This window comes from Nilaparvata lugens, chromosome 5, assembly GCF_014356525.2.
Source record: "Nilaparvata lugens isolate BPH chromosome 5, ASM1435652v1, whole genome shotgun sequence".
Classification (NCBI taxonomy): Eukaryota; Metazoa; Arthropoda; class Insecta; order Hemiptera; family Delphacidae; genus Nilaparvata; species Nilaparvata lugens.
In genome coordinates, this window is record NC_052508.1 from 18148071 (window position 1) to 18172530 (window position 24460).

Here is a 24460-nt window from a genome sequence, read left to right on the forward strand (position 1 = left end):
TATCATTCTCCAGCATCTTGCATTTTAACTTTTACAACTCCTACTTTTTTATCATTCTTCTTCTTTCTCTTCCTTCCTCTTTCCCCCCTCTTTCATCCTCTTCTTCCTCCTTCCGACCTCATATCAATAATCTTTTCTTCCTTCTTTTTGGATTCTGTCCTCAGACTTTTTTCAGCAGAAGACACAAAAAGCTCGTCACTCAAGTGAAAAGATGTTTTGAAAGGAACGTCCAGATAAGCCGCGGAGTATCACTCTGAAACACTACCGACTCGTCTGCCAGATCCGACGATGAATGTTCAGTCCACCACTTTTAAGGTAATTTAAGAGTGGCCAGTCATATTTCTCACCAACTTGGGTTCATAACGGTTTCAAATACATTCTACAAACATCTGAATAACAACCTTTCAATAATCGCAAACTTAAAACTACTGCCATAGAGGAGCTAAACTCTATAGTTTCTAAATAAAATAGTTATTTTATGATGATGCCTAACATTATAGTTTCACATTTTGAATACTCGCCTTTCTTTTTGGTGCTACTGAAATTATTGAAACACTATAAATTTATCAAGAACCATTTAATTGTGTTGTGATGAAATAAAATGGTACTTTATAACTTTTATTGTCTTTCATAATTTGATTTTATCATATTTTTTACATGAATGAACATGGTATATCCTGGTTTCTGAAATTCCATATTATCGGTGTTCTCAAGTTATAATACTAAATTTTGAATAAACCTTCAGATTAGCATCAAGCTATATTTTAAAATATTCATGTACTTATCTTTCTGCAATCAAATACTTTCCATTTTTAAAAACTGTTTCAAACAATGTGAAACTTCTCAACAGCCAATTCACGTCAAATTATTTGGTAGAAATGAATTCTAACAAATTACTTATAAAACTCCATTCATCCAATATCTATTAACTACTGAATATAATACTATTCATTTATCAATCCATATACGCATGCAAGATTAGCAAATATGAAAGAAATTCAAACAACAAAAACTTCAACAAAACATTTATTACAAAAATATTGATTGTGATTTCAACTAAGACAGTTGGTTTATAATACAATAGGTGAATTGGAAATGTGATGGAGTTAGTAGATGAATATGTTGATTTGATTAAATACAATGTCAATGTCAACAGAAATTATAATATGATATTTGTATTGAAGGCTATAATATATATATTTATTTTTGGTACTTATCATGATATTACTTACTATACACTGTGATGAAATTAAGTAGATACTTGGAAATACTGGAACTACTACTTTACATAGAAAAAAGTTATGTTTCCAAAAAAAAGTCAGAATACAGAAATTATAAGTGTCAAACGTACTTCTACAATTAGATAGTGAACAAAACTATTAAAAAAGTAACAAATTTCAATCAAATTTTAGCAACTACTAGAAACATGAAACAGAGACATCAACAAGTTATGTTACAAACAGACAAATTACTACATTACTACAAAACAACATACAACAAATTCTGCGACAGTTATGAGCATATTTACCTCAAAATGTAGGTTTTTGATTATATTGTAGGGCAAGAATTATTATTTCAACTTCATTCCAATTCACAAGATGTTGAACTCAATCGGACGAATTTGAAAAAATATATGGAACTAATCCATAAACTTGGATGGCTACTCTAATTCAGTCTTTTTAGAGCATACAGTAGTCTTCGTTTCATTGTCACGTCTGCCAAGGAGCAGGGTCGATTGTATCTGTAACAAACACGAAAAAATTGTTATTTTGTTGCTCCCACTTGAATATTCATATAATTCACATAAGACTCTGCTATAAAAAATATCGATATCTATAAGATATCCATATTAATTGAAACGTTATGTGATATTGTGGAAGATTGAAAGAAAGGCGAAATTTCTCTTCAAAGGCTAAACTCTTCCAAGATGTATTCTGTAGCCAACATCGAGTTATTGATTAAAATAACTGAATAATGAAATAGGATTTGTTGAAAAACAAACTTATCTAAATAAGTACGGTATGTGCTGCATTAATAAGCCATGTCTATAATCAGTAGCTGTGACAATTACAAGTCTTTTTGTGAGTTTCACGATAATCTGATCGAATTTATCCATCTTAGAATTACGTCACTGCATTGTCGCCAGACTCACACATATTGGTCTTAGATGCATTGCTTCCTTTGAGTAACATCACTAAGCAGTTGTAAAATTTGATTGACCTTTCGTACACCTTACAAACGACTTAAAACCGTCACAACTATAGATTGCGGTCATAGCTTATTAATTTATTAAAATATATTATCATTTAATAGATAATTTTCCATTATTTAATTATTCTATTCGATAATTCTGTGTTGGCTACAGAGTACGAAATTTACTTTTCGGTGTTTCTGGGACTTTAGGAGGCAAATAAAGCTTAAATCACCACGTGTCCAACGTCTTTATTCAGTCGTGATGTCTGGTTTTTGTCAACTTGTCACGTATACATTCGACTTTGAGTTTGTCTTTGTGGTGGAATGTACGGTACTGGCATATTTCTCAACGCTATCTTTGATTATTATTTCAAACACAGGCAAAACAAATATTTTCATTGAGGAGATTCATTTATTAAAGAGTTTTTGTATATTTGACAATGATATATACCATATAGGTTTAATAGGCTTCAAGCCTTTCAATGATTTTCAAACAATTTTGGATAAGTGACATTTCAACAAAAAAGTTTAGATTCAGCTTGATACTGACACTTTGCGTAGATGTAATTTGAATATTACTTTATATTGATGGAATAAATTTTCTTTAGTATAGCATGTATATTCAACTTCCATGCCTTTCAGATTTGTGACTGTGGAAGCTCAAATAAACTACCTTTAATACATTTTCCAATTTATTATTCAGAATAGTTATTATTTTCATAAAGTTGAACTTATCTACTTCAATAATTCAGCTACGGCATAAAAACCTCAAGTAGAAAAATAGAATAAGGTTCGAGAGTACTATATTTAAATACATTATTCACAAGTCAATGTTAATCTCTCTCTCTCTCTCTCTTCGTCATTTCTCCCATTATTACTCACGCACAAGCCTAGAAATCATGTGAGCACGATCAACAGAGAAATTATATCAAATCGTGCGGTAAGGCTTACCCTAGGTATGATCAGATAATAAAACAGATCTTGAAACAATTTAGGAGACATCTAGGAGCGGATAATTTCAATAAGTATCTTGTCTTGAGAGGCGTGCAGACTCATGTGCCACGAACACGCGCATTTTACTTTTCATCAGCTGATGCTGTGCTTATTATATAAATGTACCTTACTATTTCTGTACAAATACAGTTATACAGGTATACTGTATAGCTGCTGATTTGCATTATAGCTATGCACCTTTACATTTTATTTGGATAAAAAATCCAGAAGAAAATAGGAAAGAATAGGAAGGAAGAGAGCATGAGCAAGAAGAAGAGAAAGAAGAAACGGTAGACAGCAATGCATAAGAAGGAGAAGTATTTTATGGAGTGGAGCATGAACAACATTTCAAACATACTTTTCTCCACATGGCACAAGACAAGTTATCGGCATATCGGTAAGCGTTCCAGCCAATTTACACGTTTGAACAATACTCCTATTATTTACACTGACATTGATGGCACTACTGCAGTGTTCTAGTCTGGAATTATTCAAACAGCCTAACTGGCAATAGGTCTTTTCATCGCTCCTATCTAACAGCACACTATACACTACCACGAGTCTCATTAAAGCTGTTAGAAAGACAGTACCTGTCAGTACTTGGTGGCAGTTACATTCATCCTTTGTGCCCTGCAATGTCATTGCTTTGTATTTATTTCACTTTACGAGGATCAACAGAAGCCCAGCAACTATCAACAAGTTAAATTCCCCGTTTGTATTGTAGTCTCAGCTGTTAATTCAATTTTAGTCTCAATTTTTATTTCATAAATGTTTTTTACAGCTATCTTGCATTACTTGTATCGGCATATTCAATTGAATATTAACAATTCCACAGAGGAATATTTTAGTGACCAAAATGTTTTCAGGTCGAATAGTGGTAGACCATTTGCAAAAATGAACTCAACAGTTGTTATTCTGTTATGTAGTTTCAACTGATCTGAATTGATATGCTCCAGTTAACAATAATGTTAAAATGGATGTGAGTAGCCTATTGTAGGACCTAAACAGATATTCTGTTCACCGAATGAAAATTCTAATCCAAATATCTAATCAATACGCAACGATCACCAGCGAGCAAAGTTTATTCTATTTAGTATTTACTTGTGTTGACATTAATAACTTGAAGATGTATTTTCATGAGTTTATATTATTTTACACTTCAGTTTTCATTTTATTTCTATATTTATATTAAGTTTTGTCATACATGACATCAAAACCTATTCAATTTTTGAAATATCATTTTGTGAATTGGAAATCTGGTCGCGGATTAAATGTAATTGATAAAGCGAGAAGATCTCCAATGTACAAAGATGAAACGTGTGTTTTATCACGTTTCGTGAAGGCAATATTATGGTTTTTAGCTCCATGCTATACAAACAAGAGTGAGCTGACTTTTGGTCTGTGAATCAAGGCTGCATGTGTTTTTCACATAAATAGATTTTGAATTTTTCTTTCGAGGCCCGTATTATTTGAACCGTTTGTGAAGTTAGTTGTTGAGTTAAGGCATTGGTTTCCTGAAAGATTCTGTCTTGAGAATTCAATATCAAAGGCTGTCGCAGTCCGGGCAGTTTAAACCTACATAATTGTATTTTCAGGATTTGAATCTTGTAGGGAAAGCTGGTGTTTTTGATTCAATCAACTAGCAGAGTTTTTTTTATATATTTTTTCTATTTAAAATCGGGAGTGCTTTAACTGGACCTTGAGGAGCAGGCCAAGGGACTGTTTTAAGGTAAAGTAAGATAATAGTTAATTGTACATTTTTTAATTTTTCAGATCTATAATTCTAAATAACTTAGTAATTTTTGTTTTTTATTATAAAAAACTGAACGACCACAGATCAGCTAAGCGAGTAGCCCTTAAATTATCATCTGATTATTATTTCGTAATAAATTCTAATTTTAATTCGTAATAAATAATTTATTGATTCGTTATTTTCAAAAACCTGAACGACCTTTTCTTTTCTTTTTTCCACCCTTACAGTGTTTACTTTTTATTTATATTTATCAAGATGTATTTTTATGAGTTTGTATCATTCTACTCTCAAGTTCATATTTATTTTCATTCTAATCTGATTTATAAATCATGAAAATTAATGTATTCTACTTTGTTCAATTATATCGAAGAAACTATTTGTAAATTATGTATTTTATGGCAAATAAATGAATTTGAATTTGGAATTAGATTTTGGATAATTGGTATCAGGAGTAGACCCCTGGCTGACATTTGAAAATCATTTCGCTCACAAAGAAAACCAGTGGTTTCCTAGTGATGCACATGGACACAGGTAGGGTAGGGAATAGTACTACACACAGGTAGGATGGGGGGGGGTGGAGTTGTGAACAGTTGAAGAGGATCGTTTAGGAGTTTAGATAGGGCTAAGCGAAAAAAACTAAAAAGATATTATGTGTCAGAGCTGTCTGTTAGTCTATCTTGAACGTTTTTCTACTGAAAGCGACAAGGCGACTAAAAATCTGCCATGAGAGTGATACAGTGAGATACAGTTTGAACTGTCAGCATTGATTGAATGGGAAGCATCTATGTTATTATCAAGGAATGCTGACAGTTTATAGTGAATCTATCAAACCTATAGCGCGTCCTCGTGAAAAGTAATTCAGACTCAGAAGACAGCACAATGCTTGTCTACTTCAAATTCTTCTTCTCGTCTACTTATTCGATCAGCCACTCCCCACTCCTCCCTCTATGCTTTTCCGACTTTCTTGTTCTTTCATCTCTTTCATTAGGTTTATTTGTCAGTAAGCATTCCATTCCTCGTATCCACTCTCTCACTTTCACAAACATCAACAAGCAACAAGAGAGAAATTCCAACAAGGAGTGAATAAATAAATAAATTACATAAGTTGGGTGAATTAGCTTGGTTCCCAATCTAGCAACTGACAGATAGCATGGGAAACAGGAAGATCTGATGGTACCGTGAAGTATCTACTTCTAAATATTGTAGTTTTTGACATGGTCATGATGAGAGATAAATTTATTCGAAATATTCCGACATTAATTCAACACTGTAGCCTAATCCGAATTTCAATTTATCTAGTATTTAGTACGGTCGTGATGAGGTACAAATTTGTTCTAGATTCAACTTCAATTAGCTTGCAACATCTACTCAAAAGTCATTCCCAATTTTGTAAATATATTAGGCCCTTCTTTTCTTCAACTTCATTAAACATATGTTGTCAAAAATGTGTATTATTATTATTGTAGAAATAACCTACACTTACTATAAATAATGCATCTTTGCATTGAAGAGGATACATAAGTATGCTACCGTACATCCAAATCACTAAGATTTTATGGTAACATTTTGTTAAGCTTTTGATCTACTCCTCTTATGTTTTTGTTATCTACTTGTTGTTTTGCTGTTTGTATTATTTGATACACATAAATTATTTTCTATTTCTATATTTTGTATTTATTTAAGTTCATTCAATTAATACAATGTTGTTGTTGAACTGAACATAACGCAACAATGGTTTATCACAATATCATCACACCACAATGTAACCAATTTCAATTATACATTGAAGTGTATCATGTATGTTCTTTTGAATATCTATTATTTGTAAATGTGGTGTGTACCGTTGGAATTTGAATAAATAAATTACTTGGTACATTCTACTCAGATTACTACAATTTATATGTTTAGACCTTCATCAAACAATGTATTACCATAGAGATGGATTAGAGATAGCATAATGCTACCTTTTCTCTACAGTAGTACTCTCCATGTTGATACATTGTTTGACGGATGGTTCTGTATGGTGTGACACTTTCTATCATCAATCCTTCTTGGCAAACGAAATTGAGAGGCCGGAAGTGAAAGGTTTGGCGTTGCAGTCAATCGGCCACACAACTCCCCACAAATTCGTTTGTTTTATTTGTGTCGTGTATCGGGTTGCCCTCTGTAGGGCCGGCGGCGGCGGGAAGCCCTTTGAAGCCAGCCTAGGGAGCCGGGCGAAGGGCATCATAGTTTAGTGCAGAGTGTGGCTTCCCGAACACATGTTTTTGTTGCTGTCAAGGGCCTGGCCTGACAAATTTGGACCAGGTATTAATCTTCATTTTCAACGCCCGTCTTCAACTGGAATCTGGACCCGCAGCCACGGAATTGGCGTTCGATTACGGTCTGCTGCTCACACTTTTACGGCGTTTTCCCCCACCTTCAGCAAAAGTTCCCTATGTGCGCCGAAACAGCAGATTATATCAATTTGGACTCACCGAAATTACAGGCCAAATTTTTGTTGAACATTACGCAACAATTATTCATTACAATAGCATTGAATCACATTAAAACCAATTTCAATTACCCATTGAAGTGTATCACCTCAATAAAAGCTTGAGATTTATAAGTGATATTCACTTCAAACAGTATTGTTGAAATGTCAGTAATGGTCTAATGAGTAGGCTATCATTGATGTTAGATTGATGGTATCACTGATTAGAAATGCTAACAGCATGAAATGAGTCTCACAATAGCGTATACTTAGGGCAGAGCTATTCGCGCCATCCACGTTAAACGCTAATCTCTGATTGCATGGTCACATTTAATTTAACGTGTTTCATACCGGGTTTAAACTAACAGCTGATCGTTTAAACCGAGATTGTGCATAAGAGCCTTATTATATTACTTATTCTATAGTATTAGGCTACCCTTGAACGGTTTAACGTTACCAGTAAGCCAAATAAGCCACTATTCAAACAACCGATGCCTAACTGCACTTTTTTTTGTGAGTTGCTTTTTTGCTGTTCATGGCCAAGGATGGTATGTATATAGCTATACACTATTCTTGGTTCATGCCCACTGAAGTCCATGAAAAAATATTTCGATATCACTTTACTATATTTATATGGTAAAGAGTTGTGCATTAATGAATTTATGAAAAAAGTGATTGGCTTTTTTTATTTAGGGTTACTCTTGAATATTAACAACATGTTTCGGTTATATTATGCCATGATTGAAAAATTTATAAAATTACAGTCATTTATTAATTTTTCAATCACTACTCGATAATGGCATCACAGCCATTTAGTCACTTGATAATGGCATGGCATATAGCCGAAACATGTTGTGACTGAACAAGTTTAAAAGGGTACTTGTATTTATATTTTTATTTATAAAAGTGGTAGGTTATTTTAATTAATCATCATCTAATCAATCTATGTTAATTTAATTTCATTGCTGCGAGTATTTCATTGATTATCTTAGTAAATATCATTTTCATTTTTCGCGAAATTTGCAGAGTCTGTATACAGAGATAATAATGGTAGATGATTTCCTCTTATAAATTGAATTTATTATTTATAGAGTCTTTTCAGAATTCAGTTTTCAACATAAAATAGAAACCCTCTTTCGCAGGGTCCCCCTAACTTTCCAGCCAATAGAAGTCTGCTCATTAATAGCAGTTTGACATATTGTGTTAGGAGAGTGAGCCCACAACACGGGTAAACACGCTCATAACGACGAGAAGCAATTTGTAGAACGACCACATGTCTTAAAAATAGCTCTGTAATACAGAAACTATATGGTTATACTGTACTCTGCACTAATTTGTCTCCCAACCACAGGCTTTTGCATTTGCCCCTTCTGTAATAATAGAATGACAACTCTCTGTTCTGCATTCTTGCTGTTTCCTCCATAAATTTCATTTTTCAATATGCTTTTCTCCTCCGTTCGATTGACATAGCGATTTCTGTTACCTAAGCAGCCGTGATAAAGTTTTGAAGCCCTACGCGCAATTGCTGGAGCGTTAACTTTGATAAATTGAGAAAGAAGGGTCCTAACCATTCCTATAACTCGAGATTCTCTGGAATTCTAGTGAGTAACTGTTTAAAATAGGTTTACTAACAAAAAAACTGAGCAGAGTACATTCTTCTGTTTCCTTATTTTAGGGTTTTTTTATAAAAATTCTTCTTTTCTTATTTATGGGGAATTTTATTTTTAGATAGCTAGACAAGATCGTCGGATCTTGTACTACCCCAAGATTTCAACTCTATTATTCAAGTTAGACAAGGAAAGTAAAGTGCATACATTGATATACTATAGTTTGAGTAATTCTGGTTAGAGATGCAAACATTTAAACATTAAGAGAAATTCCAAACCGTCGACTCGAATCTTAGACCTCACCAATTATAACACAACTAGTTTCAACTCTTCAAGTGTCATCTTCAAGTGTAGGGATTTACAACTGGAAAAGGCTCTTGAAGATTTGGAACTAGTTATATTATCTATAATCTATAATCTATAAAAGGAAAGAATTGGTTTATACACGTATGGGATAGGAAATTCACGATTGACGCATCATCACGCCTCAACTACTCAACTGATTAACTTGAAATTTGCATATAGATTCTTAATTTACCGAGGATGGTTATAGGCCTATTTCAAATTCTTCAAGACTTCAGTGGATCATGTTTTTAATTAGGCCCTTGCGGAGCAAGGGCTACCTGCTATTATAAAATAAAGTTACTTGTTCATTTTTAATGTGTTTTAATGAAAAGTAACCCTAAAAATAAAAGTAAATATTATCTCTTCTACACTCTTTGAAATTGTTAAAATTGGATTTATCAACCAAAATAACCATTGAATTTTGGATGATGACAGACAGCTATGTGATGAATATATTTATGAATAAAGAACTCAACAAACAATCAAGTTTTATAATGCAAGATATCAACGAAAATCTTGAAATTCATCATCCTCAACTGATAACTTCATGATTCCGACTGTGAATATAGAAGTAAATGAATCTATATGGAACTAGTATATTAAGTAAAGATTTTAATAAGCTATATTTGGAAAATAGAACTTCTCAATGTTGGTTTTTCGTGTGTAGTACAAACACGGCATTAAAAATTAATTCAATGTCGATCACCAACAATTATTAATTGGATTGACCGAAATCGAGGAGCCAAACGGTTGTCACAGCTATTACTTCTTATTACGTGTACAATAACTTCTTATTTAATAAATATATTCTTACCGACTAAGCTGTTACAAATTTCTCCATATTTTCTTGTATAGGCCTAATCGAAGCAAAATGGAAATGGATTATCACCTGTCACTTCCAATAGCGATGTTATGCGAAGTTTTTGAAAATTGAAATAGAATTCATTCATTCGTTCATGTTATTCTGTAATAGATATTTCATCAGATTAGCGAGAAATAATATTAAATTTATGCCATCTAAATAGTTTTTATAATCTATTTCTGACATAGAAATGGATATTCTGGCATAGAATATGAAATTTCTGACATATAAGAATAACCTAAACATGTTCAAAGCGGGCTCAGCCAAGAAACTAAGCGAAACGCACCGAAGAGGGCGCGATGAAAATTATAAATGTGACACCAAGTGACAGGACAAAAACAAAGGAAGAGTACCGCGCCTGGAAGGAGTTGAGCCCTAAGTACTTGCGACCCTTGCTTGCGTGACCCTAGGCCCTTGGACCCTTGGCGAGCCACCCCTTCCGCCCTTGGACCCTTCGAGACACCCCCTTCCACCTTAGACAATGGCAGGGTGGTCCAAGTAGGCCTACTTAGCCTCCACACAGCAACTGCGAAATAATTGTGTCACACTGGGACAACTAACCAGGCCATGCCAATGATGCTCTCCAATTAACGCACTGTGCGTGTGATGCTCAGTCACACTTGGATTCAAACATAAAAGGAGGCCTCAACCAGAAATCTTAGTACCGTACTAAAAGCAGGGTTTAGGAATAGTTCGCAATAAAATTAATAAGAATCATATTGCTTTGAATTCCAATAAATTATTTTAATAGGGCTACTCGAATTTTCAATTATTATTGGCGTTAAAAAGAATTAGCGTAGAGTTGTTTCCTCGTTGAAACTGGATTCACAACTACTTTAGTATTGAAGGAAAAAATCCAAGTAGACTGACGGTGGTTATCTTATCCGGCCTGCCTGTCTGATAAAGCCTCTACAAGAGAAAATTAAGAAAATTACTAGTACCCTCTTTATATTTTTCTATATAAGCACAACTAGTTTCGAGCACTTATGCCATTTTCAAGTGTCAACGATTTTGTTTTGACACTCAAAAATGGCATAAGTGCTCGAAGCTAGTAGTTGAGTTAAAATAGAAAATATAAAGAGGGCACTAGTAACTTTCTATAATAATTACTAAGAAATCATAGTTTTAATAATAGTGTTCAAGTATTATTGAAAATTAGAGTTTAATCAATCTAAATTGATTTACATTTATTCTCACAAAAGATTTCAATTATTGAAATCTGAGATCTTGCAAAATACATGTTTCTAATTTCATCTTGAAACAATTATGGCATGAAAATATCCAGGATTGAAGAGACGAGCTTTTCCTAAAATGTTTTCACTGAGATTGTAAATAAAAGAAAAATTTGTCATATCGGAAAAAGGGTGGATTTGATTGTGTTAGGTTTCAAGTATAGTACGGTATTTCATAATGATGAAATTTACCATAGTTTGATAAGTTTTCAAAGAAATGTAGTAAAATTATCAAGTCTACTGGAATATTTCGTTACCAATACCACATAATGTTGAAATCTTAAATAATTAGAATCTTTTGAAAATTTGGCATAGTCACATAGATTACCTGAGAAGCTTCCGACTGGTGATTGAGTCGTTTGCAATATTAAATTTCGATGGTAGACTTTAGGACATAGATGGACTATGTGCAATTAGAAAAAAATGAGTTACTCTTTTTTTCTTTCAATTTAGATATCAAACCCAATACAACTCGAAAAATGTTCAAGTTATCATAAAAATCTAGCATTCTACCTTCATTGTTTCAATTCTTCTCATAAACAAATCTTCTAAACCATACAACAATCAAACACCATACACTGAAAATAGCGCTTATTGCTAATACTACAAAGATAATACGCAATGTTATACCACCTCACCTTCACCATTCTATTTTAAAGCTGCCAATGCTTAAATGAATACTGAGTTGTGTTAATCCCATATCCTCATACAAAATACCAACATGTTCTTCATAGCTGTCAGACCCCTTCATGGTTCACTTTCTATTAAATTCTTGAATTATAATGTGATGAGATTCACGAAGTTTTTGAATACTCATTCTTCATATAACATTTTTGTAGATTGAATATTTTCTGTTGAAGCCAACCATAGTTTTGACACAAAATTATGTCAACAATACTCCAAGCCTTTGTCCAAAGCCCTTTACCTTGCTAGTTAGTAATGGTAATCAAAATAATCAAAAGTGAGAGTTGAATAAGAATCAATTGTTTTCAAGTATTGAATAATTATTTCACCCTAGTAAATTCGAATCTGACATTGTATATGGATGAGAATCTTTAACCAGATAAATGTGTAAATAGGATAATTCAAATAGGATATTTTCAACTATACCGTTACATTTAAAAGATAAAAAGAATTAAAAAATGATAGAGGAAATAATAAAAAGTTGTGAATGGATGAGAACTGAGAAATTTCATCCTACACGATAGTAGAAAATAATCGAGATATTCCCTTAAGAGCAAGGAAAATAAGTTTTAATTTTTTTCTGGCAAAAGTCTTTATTGATAAAACAGTACATATTACCTTACATACTTCAACAGCTATAATTTATATAATGAACGATATAAACGACCTAATAATATTTGTTTTTAAATTATACACAATGATATGGAAGATAATAATAATTACAATCTTTGAAATTAATTTATACATGAGAATCACATTTTTATTATAAAATTGAATCATATAGGCTATTGTCTGTCACGTTATAAAGAAGGTGGATCAGATCTTTTAAGGTCACTTTCAAATTATGGTTGTTTGCATGTTTTACGCGCTACTGATAATAATATTGGAAGGGATGATGACAATGGAAGATCCAAGCTAACTGCGATAAAAACAGCAATCAGCAATTATCTGCATCCTGAATTCTCTACAAAGCAGTAAAATAAGCGGATTTGAAAAAGCGATGTACTTGGAACTGTATGCACTACTAAGCAGCCGATTTTAATTTAAATTAATTGAAAAGTTTGGTGATCTTCAATGATGATGATAGAAGAAAAATTCACCTATCTCTGTCAGTTATAAACGAAAAGCAAAGCTTTAGTTGCAGTAGCAAAACTATCCTGAACCTACCTGAGTACACTTTTCTTCAATCTGATAAGCAACTGTGTAGAATAGAAAATTTAATTGGAATCATTTAAAGTATTTCCATAGAATATAACTACTTTTGATAATTGAGCCACCACTATACTTATTCAGTCTTGTAATATAACTTTTAATGGTAATGAGAAAGTAAATATTTTTTAAGGAATTCATTCGCCAGCTAATAAACTAAGATCAACGATTTTTCAAATGTCAAAGGACATTTGACATTTATTATATTATTTAGAGCAGCTCAATTTAATCTCACGCCATATTTTCAGGGGATAAAATTGATTTTTTGGAGGTAGAGGTCAAGCCAACATCAGATTTAGCCTATATTTTGATATGTTATTATATTTTGTCATAAATTACTGAGATAATTCATTTAACCTACTCTTACGTCTGACATAATGAAGTATTTCTTAATAAAAATTCAGTATCTTGAAATTTTAAAGACTATTATAAATCAATTACTGAGATGACTCATTTAACCGACTATTACATCTGAAGTATTTCTATTCTCTAATAATAAATACAATTCATTGAACTAGATTGAGTATTGTAAAGAGGAAATTATTGGACGTATGTTAGTGAAAGTGATAAAGTAATAATATTTAAATGCAATTTTCCTCTGCTTTATCACAGCATGTCAAAATGAACTGATATCTCTAAATAGTAGACAGTTTCGCAGGATAGACCATTTGGTAACCGTGCGGATGGAGAATTGAAGAAATTTACGTGAATGATACGATCAATGCAGGGCAAAAAATATAAAATATGAAAAGATAACTACAAATTGAGATAAAAGAAAACCCAACTACTGCTATTATTGAATCTTAAAATCATGATTAGAAGCTATAGAAAAAGCAAGAGAAGCTAGTAGAATAATGTTAGTGAGCGATTTCAAGGATTATTAATATTAGAAGAAATACTCATGCAATTAATAGAAAAAGCTTTGAAAATATGAGTCAATGAGAGTAAACTTGAGAAATTTACGAAAATTATTATTTCCTCCTTATTAAATATTTTTTAGGAGAATCTCTAAACTTGATTGAGAATAAATTTATATAGATCAAAAAGAGAAAAATACAGGTTTTGCAAAATGAATAAAGAGTATAAGTATATGATGTAGAATAGAAAATACTGATTTAGACCCAGAGCATTTTATACTACTTAGCCTATTGCGATTTAATTAATTTTAGTTGGGTAACTTTTTAAAAGCGTGATGATTTCTTTGTATTTCATTCACTTTTCATACATTTATATAATATTTAATCAAGCATTTTAATTAGATGGGCAATTTTCATCTTCAAATGAGATTAGAAACTCGGACCGACTAAGAGCATCTTCTACTAAATCATACATTGAATTAAGTAAGTGAATTAACCACTTCCAAAATAGTTTTTGTGAAAAATAATTTAAAAAATATAAATTAATATTCAATGAGGTATATATACACTGTCGTGTACATGAGAGCTTCAATTTGCATACACAACACAAAATCAATATGTGTTTTACAAATTATATAGAAAGAATTTTTCGTGTGGTCCCTCATCATCGTTATACCGGGATTCGTATTACTTAATATACAGGAAGCACTGTCCAAATAACAAACTATTCCAACTATCAAGTGACCACAGTAACCTACTTCCGATGTCGAAAGTCACAATACAGTACAGTACTCTCAATGTAGTAAATTCGTATTACGTACTATACTGTAAACACTGACCAAATAACAAATTATTCTAACGATCAAATGACTACAGAACTTTCGATTTCGAAAGTTACAATATAATAAAGTACTTTCGGTCTCAAAGTCACAATACAATAGAATACTTTCGATGTCGTCAAAACAGCGTGCAACTAAAAATAACCAGCTAAAAAGTAATAACGAAATAATAGAGCCCCATCTCCTAAGAGTCATTCGGTAATAATGTCTCACTCAGTGCGTCCTCTCGCTTGTGGCGCCTGATGTTGAGTACGAGGCCGATGATGATGAGAGAGAGGCCAACAGCGGTGAGGGCCATCAGCGCCCACAGCCCCATTGCGCCCAACTCGGCCAGGGGAGTCAGGTTGGCGGCCAACTCGGGAGTCATCTCCGCGTGCTGGTGGAACCACATCATCGGCATGTAGATCTGCGGCAGGTTTTTGAACACACTGCAAACAGAAATGTGTTCGATTTTAGCAATAATATTTTCGCTACACTGGACAGAAAACCTAAAATTCCCGGACATTTTATGGGTTGGAAAGATAACAGCTGACCTCAATTTGAACCCGGTACAGTCAAGGTTAGTCGTGATACCAGTCCCGAAAGTGGTCACTTTCCGATCATTTTCAGTTTCCGTGTATTTTAAATAGGAGTATTAATTGCGCAAAACGATAGGGACCCTGGTCCTTACAGTTTTCTTGTCGTGCGCCACCTACAGTTGGCATTGGCAATCAAGAAAAATATTTGATCTTTTGAATATGGGCTAGGTTGAAACACGTGAAGTTAAGTATTCAGTAATTTGTTGTTTACACAGTTACACATTATTTGCTGATTGTGAAGCGAAAAATATTGTAAGTTACTTGGCCGTGAATGTGTCTTAAAGGGCTAAGGCCTCGACTAGAAATATCATGCTCGCTCTGCAAACGGTCATTTCCCGGCTACGTGACTTGAATACCTACGGAACAGTTATAGTACAGAACAATAACAAATGTTGACATGTAGATCTTTGACAGGGTTTTCAACGTGCAGTGAAGAGGAATCCATATTTTTATCAGCAAAATGATCTTATATTTTGAGTTCTACTTCATATCAGGGGCTGGTGTATGTATAATACCGGGTTATCATAAAAGAAAGGTGCGGTTTCAGTAATTCGTAGGAAGATTGTAGGGATATTTTAAAATGTTATATTGGTATCTCTGAAAGCCTCTAACCCAAAAGTTTGTTTATAAGCTGTTCTAACCTCAAAATCAGTTCTTGTACTGTTGTTGCGGTGAGTTTAGTGAGTTACTATGTTCTCGGTTAAAGATAAAGCAAAGTGTGTTTTATTGATGGCTGAATTAAAATCCGTAATTTTAGTTCAACGTGCATTCCGACGTGAATTTGGAAGAGATCCACCGCACAAAAATAACATAACACGCTGGCTTAATCAATTTGCTTTCCTCAGCTAGATGAACTCGAAAACATTCATCAACTTCATTTCCAACAAGATGGTGCTCCCCCACACTTTAGTGCATTGGTCACAGACGCTTTGAACGGAAAATTTGGAAATCGATGGATAGGCCGACAAGGACCTATGCTGTGGCCTCCAAGGAGTCCAGACCTGACACCTTGTGATTTTTTCTTGTGGGGTTACATCAAAAACATTGTTTATTCACAAAAAATTCTCGACTTGAACCACTTAAAAAACAGGATTAATGCAGCAATGACAACCATAACCGAAGAAATGTTAGCGAATGTTTGGAGAGAAGTTGAATATCGTTTGGACATTTGTCGAGCGACTAAGGGCGCCCACATTGAAATTTATTGATTATGTAAAAAAACTGTTTGACATGACAAATAAGATTAAAAAAAAACATTAATTGTAAGTAATTCTGTTTTTCTTTAAACAATGTTTGAAACCGCACCATTCTTTTATGATAACCCTGTATAATCTTCCTCAATTGATAGTATTTCAATATTGAAAGGACGGGGTCGGTAAGGGGGATGGAAGGCAGAATCCATCTCAATCTGAACAGTTTGTGGGTTGTACAATCATATAACCTTAACACTAGCAGCCACTGGATAATAAGTCATAGCTTTTCTGGTGAAAGCTGAATCAAACTATTCCCTAACAAAAAAATTCGGTTATACTCACTTCATATCAGCCACTGGTTCCATCAGGATATTGATTTGTAAGCGAGCATTCACCATCAGAGGAACACCAGAGAACTGCAAATGAAATCAATCTGTTTAATAATAATATGCATTTTTAATAGGAGAATCTAATTATTTTTCTACACCATCCCAACAAAACCAAAGATTTCTAAGTAAGCTTGACAAGTTGTCATAGCATAGCTTAATCTACAAACATCAACTAAAACAGACATGACAGCAAGATCAATATTTCATTTCAATCATGAAATTTTGAACGTGATCAAAAAGAAACTCCGAAAATATTCAATTTCGATGATTTGTCTAAATGGAGTTTAGGCGATGCAATGAAATAAAGCGCATTGAGTGCATTGCACCGTTCATGAGTGCATGAGTGCAAGGGTCAAACCACAGTGGAGCAGTCGAAATTAGAGTGCATCAGAGACTGTTAGAAATACTGTTAGTATTAAAAAATATTCAAATGTACCCGAACATAGAGCAGCGACAAAGGTAGGTTAGAAGGTATGGAAGCTGAGACATTTAGATACATATTAGATACTCTCAGCTACTTTCTCTGCTACACTCTTCATTCGCCTCTCAAATATGTTTCGTCCAAGACAAAATTAATAGGTGGATCACCGTACCGCATAGCAGAATGTTGTGGCTGCTGGAGTTGTTTAATAATTATTGTTCTTCTAATGAGTGTGATGTAATAAGTTTCGAAGACTTCAAGTGGAGTCCTTTGTATGTTCTGTTTGTACTACTCTGTCTAAGGGCCGGTTTCCGAGCACGGGATTTAGCTAAGTTCTAGACTTTAAACAGCTGGAGTCAGAAAATTGGCTTTCCGAAACGGGGCGTAGTCGTAGTCCACGTTGAAATTAAATTTCGAAAAACTAGAAAATTGAACACAAAATAAAATAGAGAAAATAGTGTAAAGTTCCAGCCATTTTGAATTATTTAGGAATGTTTCATTTCGTCAAGGAAAAACATTTGCAATTATAGAAATGGGTAAATAAATGTTATAAAAACTACGACTACGCCCCGTTTCGGAAAGCCAATTTGCTGACTTCAGCTGTTCAAAGTCTAGAACTTAGCTAAATCCCGAGCTTGGAAACCGGCCCTAAACCTAGCTCCGCAGTGCAGGCTGGTTGCTTGGCTGAATCGGACTAGGCGCTGAGACAGCAAATAATAGCAGCGTTGGTGGGAATGCGAGCGGCCGCAGTAACATCTTCCACCCAGCAATGGTCGGCGTAGTTCCGCCTAGCGGACAGACGAAAGATCAAACCAGTCGGTTATTTGATCCCTCCAGCCAGGCTCAGCCAAGCAGCCGAGACAATAGAACAATGGAGTGGCAGTCTTATTCGCATTCATCAGCAGTTTTCTTTCTCACGATTATTTTGATTTTTGTGTTGCCTATAAACTCCAGTCACCAGTAAAAGGTTTCCAGAAACGTGATGTACTACCATATTAATGACTTTTCATGATGATTTTTAATTATTTAAAAACATTGTTGACATTCTGAGCCTTTAGGCTAAACTTGGGGTCTCTGAGAACGAATCTGCAATCAGAATTTCTCTATCACGAAAAATAACGAAAAAAATCCAGCTGTTGATCTTCCGGCAACCATTAACAGTCATCCTGCAATGCGGCCGAAACACTTCCAAGCCAGACATCCATCTCAAATGACAACAACGCCAAGCTGTAAGAAACCATCCTGCACTGCGGCGCTAGGTTAAGGGTTGTTTGGCTGAGAGAACCTGGAATCCTAAATCCGTCCTTAATAAAGACATATATAATCAATCATCCTTATTTTTGATTAGTGGCCTCCTTATTGTGAGTTTGTGGCCTCATATAAGCTACTACCAAGCTGCCAAGAAATGTTTTTGATGAAACAAACAACTAAACCCACCTTTTCAAGCGTGATCGCAAACGAATGGTTGTCAGCGTTTGGAGCGAGACCGTCGACGGCCGAACTATAGTAGGGATCGGCCAGGTAGAAGTGCGGGAACGAAATGAAGACGGGCGCACCGTCCCGACAGCCGGACACGTCCCGCACTCCAGACCGCGGACACGTGTTCGCATTCATGCAGTAGCAGGCCGACGACGCGTGTCGCGTGCCGTTGTCGAACACGTCCTCTCCGCCCACAAACGACTTCCCGGTCAGGTTGTGCATGCGGACCTCCGACGAGTATTGCATGTTGATTGCGCTGCAACCAACAGTCATACAAATATACAACCATAACCGAAGAAATGTTAGCGAATGTTTGGAGAGAAGTTGAATATCGGTTGGACATTTGTCGAGCGACTAAGGGCGCCCACATTGAAATTTATTGATTATGTAAAAAAACTGTTTGACATGACAAATAAGATTAAAAAAAACATTAATTGTAAGTAATTCTGTTTTTCTTTAAACAATGTTTGAAACCGCACCATTCTTTTATGATAACCCTGTATAATCTTCCTCAATTGATAGTATTTCAATATTGAAAGGACGGGGTCGGTAAGGGGGATGGAAGGCAGAATCCATCTCAATCTGAACAGTTTGTGGGTTGTACAATCATATAACCTTAACACTAGCAGCCACTGGATAATAAGTCATAGCTTTTCTGGTGAAAGCTGAATCAAACTATTCCCTAACAAAAAAATTCGGTTATACTCACTTCATATCAGCCACTGGTTCCATCAGGATATTGATTTGTAAGCGAGCATTCACCATCAGAGGAACACCAGAGAACTGCAAATGAAATCAATCTGTTTAATAATAATATGCATTTTTAATAGGAGAATCTAATTATTTTTCTACACCATCCCAACAAAACCAAAGATTTCTAAGTAAGCTTGACAAGTTGTCATAGCATAGCTTAATCTACAAACATCAACTAAAACAGACATGACAGCAAGATCAATATTTCATTTCAATCATGAAATTTTGAACGTGATCAAAAAGAAACTCCGAAAATATTCAATTTCGATGATTTGTCTAAATGGAGTTTAGGCGATGCAATGAAATAAAGCGCATTGAGTGCATTGCACCGTTCATGAGTGCATGAGTGCAAGGGTCAAAACACAGTGGAGCAGTCGAAATTAGAGTGCATCAGAGACTGTTAGAAATACTGTTAGTATTAAAAAATATTCAAATGTACCCGAACATAGAGCAGCGACAAAGGTAGGTTAGAAGGTAGATGGAAGCTGAGACATTTAGATACATATTAGATACTCTCAGCTACTTTCTCTGCTACACTCTTCATTCGCCTCTCAAATATGTTTCGTCCAAGACAAAATTAATAGGTGGATCACCGTACCGCATAGCAGAATGTTGTGGCTGCTGGAGTTGTTCAATAATTATTGTTCTTCTAATGAGTGTGATGTAATAAGTTTCGAAGACTTCAAGTGGAGTCCTTTGTATGTTCTGTTTGTACTACTCTGTCTAAGGGCCGGTTTCCGAGCACGGGATTTAGCTAAGTTCTAGACTTTAAACAGCTGGAGTCAGAAAATTGGCTTTCCGAAACGGGGCGTAGTCGTAGTCCACGTTGAAATTAAATTTCGAAAAACTAGAAAATTGAACACAAAATAAAATAGAGAAAATAGTGTAAAGTTCCAGCCATTTTGAATTATTTAGGAATGTTTCATTTCGTCAAGGAAAAACATTTGCAATTATAGAAATGGGTAAATAAATGTTATAAAAACTACGACTACGCCCCGTTTCGGAAAGCCAATTTGCTGACTTCAGCTGTTCAAAGTCTAGAACTTAGCTAAATCCCGAGCTTGGAAACCGGCCCTAAACCTAGCTCCGCAGTGCAGGCTGGTTGCTTGGCTGAATCGGACTAGGCGCTGAGACAGCAAATAATAGCAGCGTTGGTGGGAATGCGAGCGGCCGCAGTAACATCTTCCACCCAGCAATGGTCGGCGTAGTTCCGCCTAGCGGACAGACGAAAGATCAAACCAGTCGGTTATTTGATCCCTCCAGCCAGGCTCAGCCAAGCAGCCGAGACAATAGAACAATGGAGTGGCAGTCTTATTCGCATTCATCAGCAGTTTTCTTTCTCACGATTATTTTGATTTTTGTGTTGCCTATAAACTCCAGTCACCAGTAAAAGGTTTCCAGAAACGTGATGTACTACCATATTAATGACTTTTCATGATGATTTTTAATTATTTAAAAACATTGTTGACATTCTGAGCCTTTAGGCTAAACTTGGGGTCTCTGAGAACGAATCTGCAATCAGAATTTCTCTATCACGAAAAATAACGAAAAAAATCCAGCTGTTGATCTTCCGGCAACCATTAACAGTCATCCTGCAATGCGGCCGAAACACTTCCAAGCCAGACATCCATCTCAAATGAAAACAACGCCAAGCTGTAAGAAACCATCCTGCACTGCGGCGCTAGGGTTGTTTGGCTGAGAGAACCTGGAATCCTAAATCCGTCCTTAATAAAGACATATATAATCAATCATCCTTATTTTTGATTAGTGGCCTCCTTATTGTGAGTTTGTGGCCTCATATAAGCTACTACCAAGCTGCCAAGAAATGTTTTTGATGAAACAAACAACTAAACCCACCTTTTCAAGCGTGATCGCAAACGAATGGTTGTCAGCGTTTGGAGCGAGACCGTCGACGGCCGAACTATAGTAGGGATCGGCCAGGTAGAAGTGCGGGAACGAAATGAAGACGGGCGCACCGTCCCGACAGCCGGACACGTCCCGCACTCCAGACCGCGGACACGTGTTCGCATTCATGCAGTAGCAGGCCGACGACGCGTGTCGCGTGCCGTTGTCGAACACGTCCTCTCCGCCCACAAACGACTTCCCGGTCAGGTTGTGCATGCGGACCTCCGACGAGTATTGCATGTTGATTGCGCTGCAACCAACAGTCATACAAATATACAACCATGAAAATATAAACAATATTCATTTAGTTCTAACTTGCCTGTTTAAAACAGCTGCACGAGGTCTGCTGTTCACAGAATCACTACTTATACGCTTATATAAATATATAGCCAAGAAATCAAGAGGATTCAGAATCAACTTGTTTTTAAAAAAAGAATTCTTAGATGGCTCAGAGGTCTTATGACTGACCATTTATAGTCCTTATTCAATGTAATTTCGTAGTTCAAATGTAATTTTGGTGGCTTGCAATTAGGAAGATAAGCTGTTATTGGAAAGTGTGCAAGGTGAATGAATGTGAGAGTGAATGGTTGCTAGCCTTTACTTTCTCTCTTCTTTTTCTTTCTCAATTTATCCATAAATTCATAATTAATTTAAGTAATATTCATTCCTTCTTGCAAACGTGGAGTATTGTATAAAACATACTAGTATTTATTTTATTAATTCTTTTTTTATCCTACTGAGCTGTGTTTGTGTTTTTCTTATTGATTCTAATTGTAAATATTGTGATTTTGAATAGATAAAATTTGAATTTGAATTAGAACCATGGAAATACAGTAAAGCATCGATTATCCGGACATTGGTTATCCTGTCATCTGCTGGATAATCGGTAATAAAATTGAATTACACAACATGATGTGTATTTCAATTGGAATGTGAATGAAAGATAACTATAGGCCTAAAAAGTTCATATTACATACATTAACATAGTACTTGCTATAGGCCTACTTGCTTTGTAGGCCTAAAAGTAAAGTTTCAACAACGTCTACGTTTTTACGTCAGAGTAGAATTGAATTAAAATCGATTATATCTGGATTTCAAGTTATCCAGACACTGTCACGCAACAATTAGTCCGGATAATCCGCCTATACTGTATTACAAATATTTATTGTTATACTTCCTCAAAATTTTCACCCAGATCATTGACTTTGTTCAGCATAAACATCTGTAAGACAGGTTATAAGAGACAAGAACAATTTACACTGCAACATATCAAACATTTGATTGTTTTTATTTTAGTTTAGAAATTGAAGGTAAAAAAATTATGAACATGAAGTCACAATTATTAGTCTTCTGCCTTATTGGAAAAAGAAAGGAATTCTTCCATTGAGTATGGGAAAGTATTCTTGACGTATTCGAAAAGTATCATCGACAAAAACAAATCCAGCGGGCTAATTGATATCTATAACCTCTTCAGTGTAAGATTAAACAGTAAGAACAGCTTAAGAGCTAAGCCACATGAAAAACGTTTTTTTCCAAGCGTTCTTGCACAGGCGGTTTTGAGTAGGAAATGTTCCTTGAGTTGATAAATCATGATTTTTCCAATGTTTATCATGATTTTTCCAATCATTTATTTTACCTGCAAATATCGGTAGCGAAAAGAGTGATATGATCTTCAGAGGGTGGAGCCCACAGTTCTCCAAGGGAACCTTTTATTTCTTGACAATGTCCTTTGTAGAAGTTCAGTTTGCTGTGCCCATTCCAAGTGACTACATTTCCAAGCTCCGACAAGTTATCCACTCCAGTATGCATTTGAAATAGTCCATCAGCTGTGGTCGACATGTTTCTCTGCAAAATAAAATACAACATCGAAACTTTATTGAATTTTCTTTATTATATCAAACGATTTTTGGAAAACTAATTACAACCAGTGAGACCAAAAAATAAACTAGAATAACCAATTTTTGGATTCTTTTGTATTATGAAGTTTACGCCCTAACATTGATTATTGGAATCTAAATTAAGTATTAGTTTAATAAGAATATTAATTATTTACTCTAAATGATGCGTAAAGTTTTCGGTTCGTGATTTTCCAGTTCTATCCAAAATTAAGATTTTTTAAATAATTGTTTTTAATTCCGTGAAATTTAATTATCTATGAAATCTATTTTTAATTGAAGATTTGTTTGATTTTTGAAGTGTAAATTGATATTTTAATATGTGATAGTAGCTTAGCTTGACCTAGATTTTGATTTGGACTTTGGTATAAATTTGAAAAGAGACAGTTTAGGGCATAAGCCTATTGTGCCTTTTCATATAAGTGTAATAATTGTACATGACTAGATAAATAAATCTTGAAAATAATTTATTGTGTCATAAAAACACTACATGATAAAGCGTCAAAAGTTGTAAAATAGAGTCTCTATATGATAGAACAGGAGATCAAGTTCATGAACTCCAACGACAAATCACTCATGAAACAACCGCAAACACTCCGCCATTGTGTAGGGTGCAGCTGCAATTTATAAACAGCAACGTTCATAATATTCATCAATATTAAACATGCATTACTGAACAAAGCAATTCACTGTGAAGACGCTGAATGAACCATTGAATCACTTTAATATTAAAATATTGATAGTATCGATTTTGAACATTGAAAATATAGCTCGCTGAAAGCACCGTGATAGATTCCTGG

General features: G+C 34.7%; 1 protein-coding gene across 5 annotated transcripts in view; it reads right to left on the minus strand.

The window, feature by feature from the left end:
- Positions 1-1008: 1008 nt before the first annotated feature.
- LOC111055318 (protein croquemort) overlaps positions 1009-24460 on the minus strand; it is a 58180-nt gene continuing 34728 nt past the window's right edge. For 2 of the 5 annotated variants that reach the window (XM_039427811.1, XM_039427815.1), the window contains exons 6-10: positions 23402-23610; positions 21718-22015; positions 19817-19890; positions 15261-15475; positions 1009-1741 (exon numbers count right to left, since the gene is read on the minus strand). In XM_039427811.1, coding sequence (XP_039283745.1) covers positions 1710-1741; positions 15261-15475; positions 19817-19890; positions 21718-22015; positions 23402-23610 — 828 coding nt within the window. In that variant the 3' untranslated portion in view covers positions 1009-1709. Of the gene's footprint in view, positions 1742-15260; positions 15476-17160; positions 17235-19816; positions 19891-21717; positions 22016-23401; positions 23611-24460 lie in introns of all 5 variants that reach the window. The other 3 variants (XM_039427813.1, XM_039427816.1, XM_039427812.1) reach the window with 2 other exon arrangements.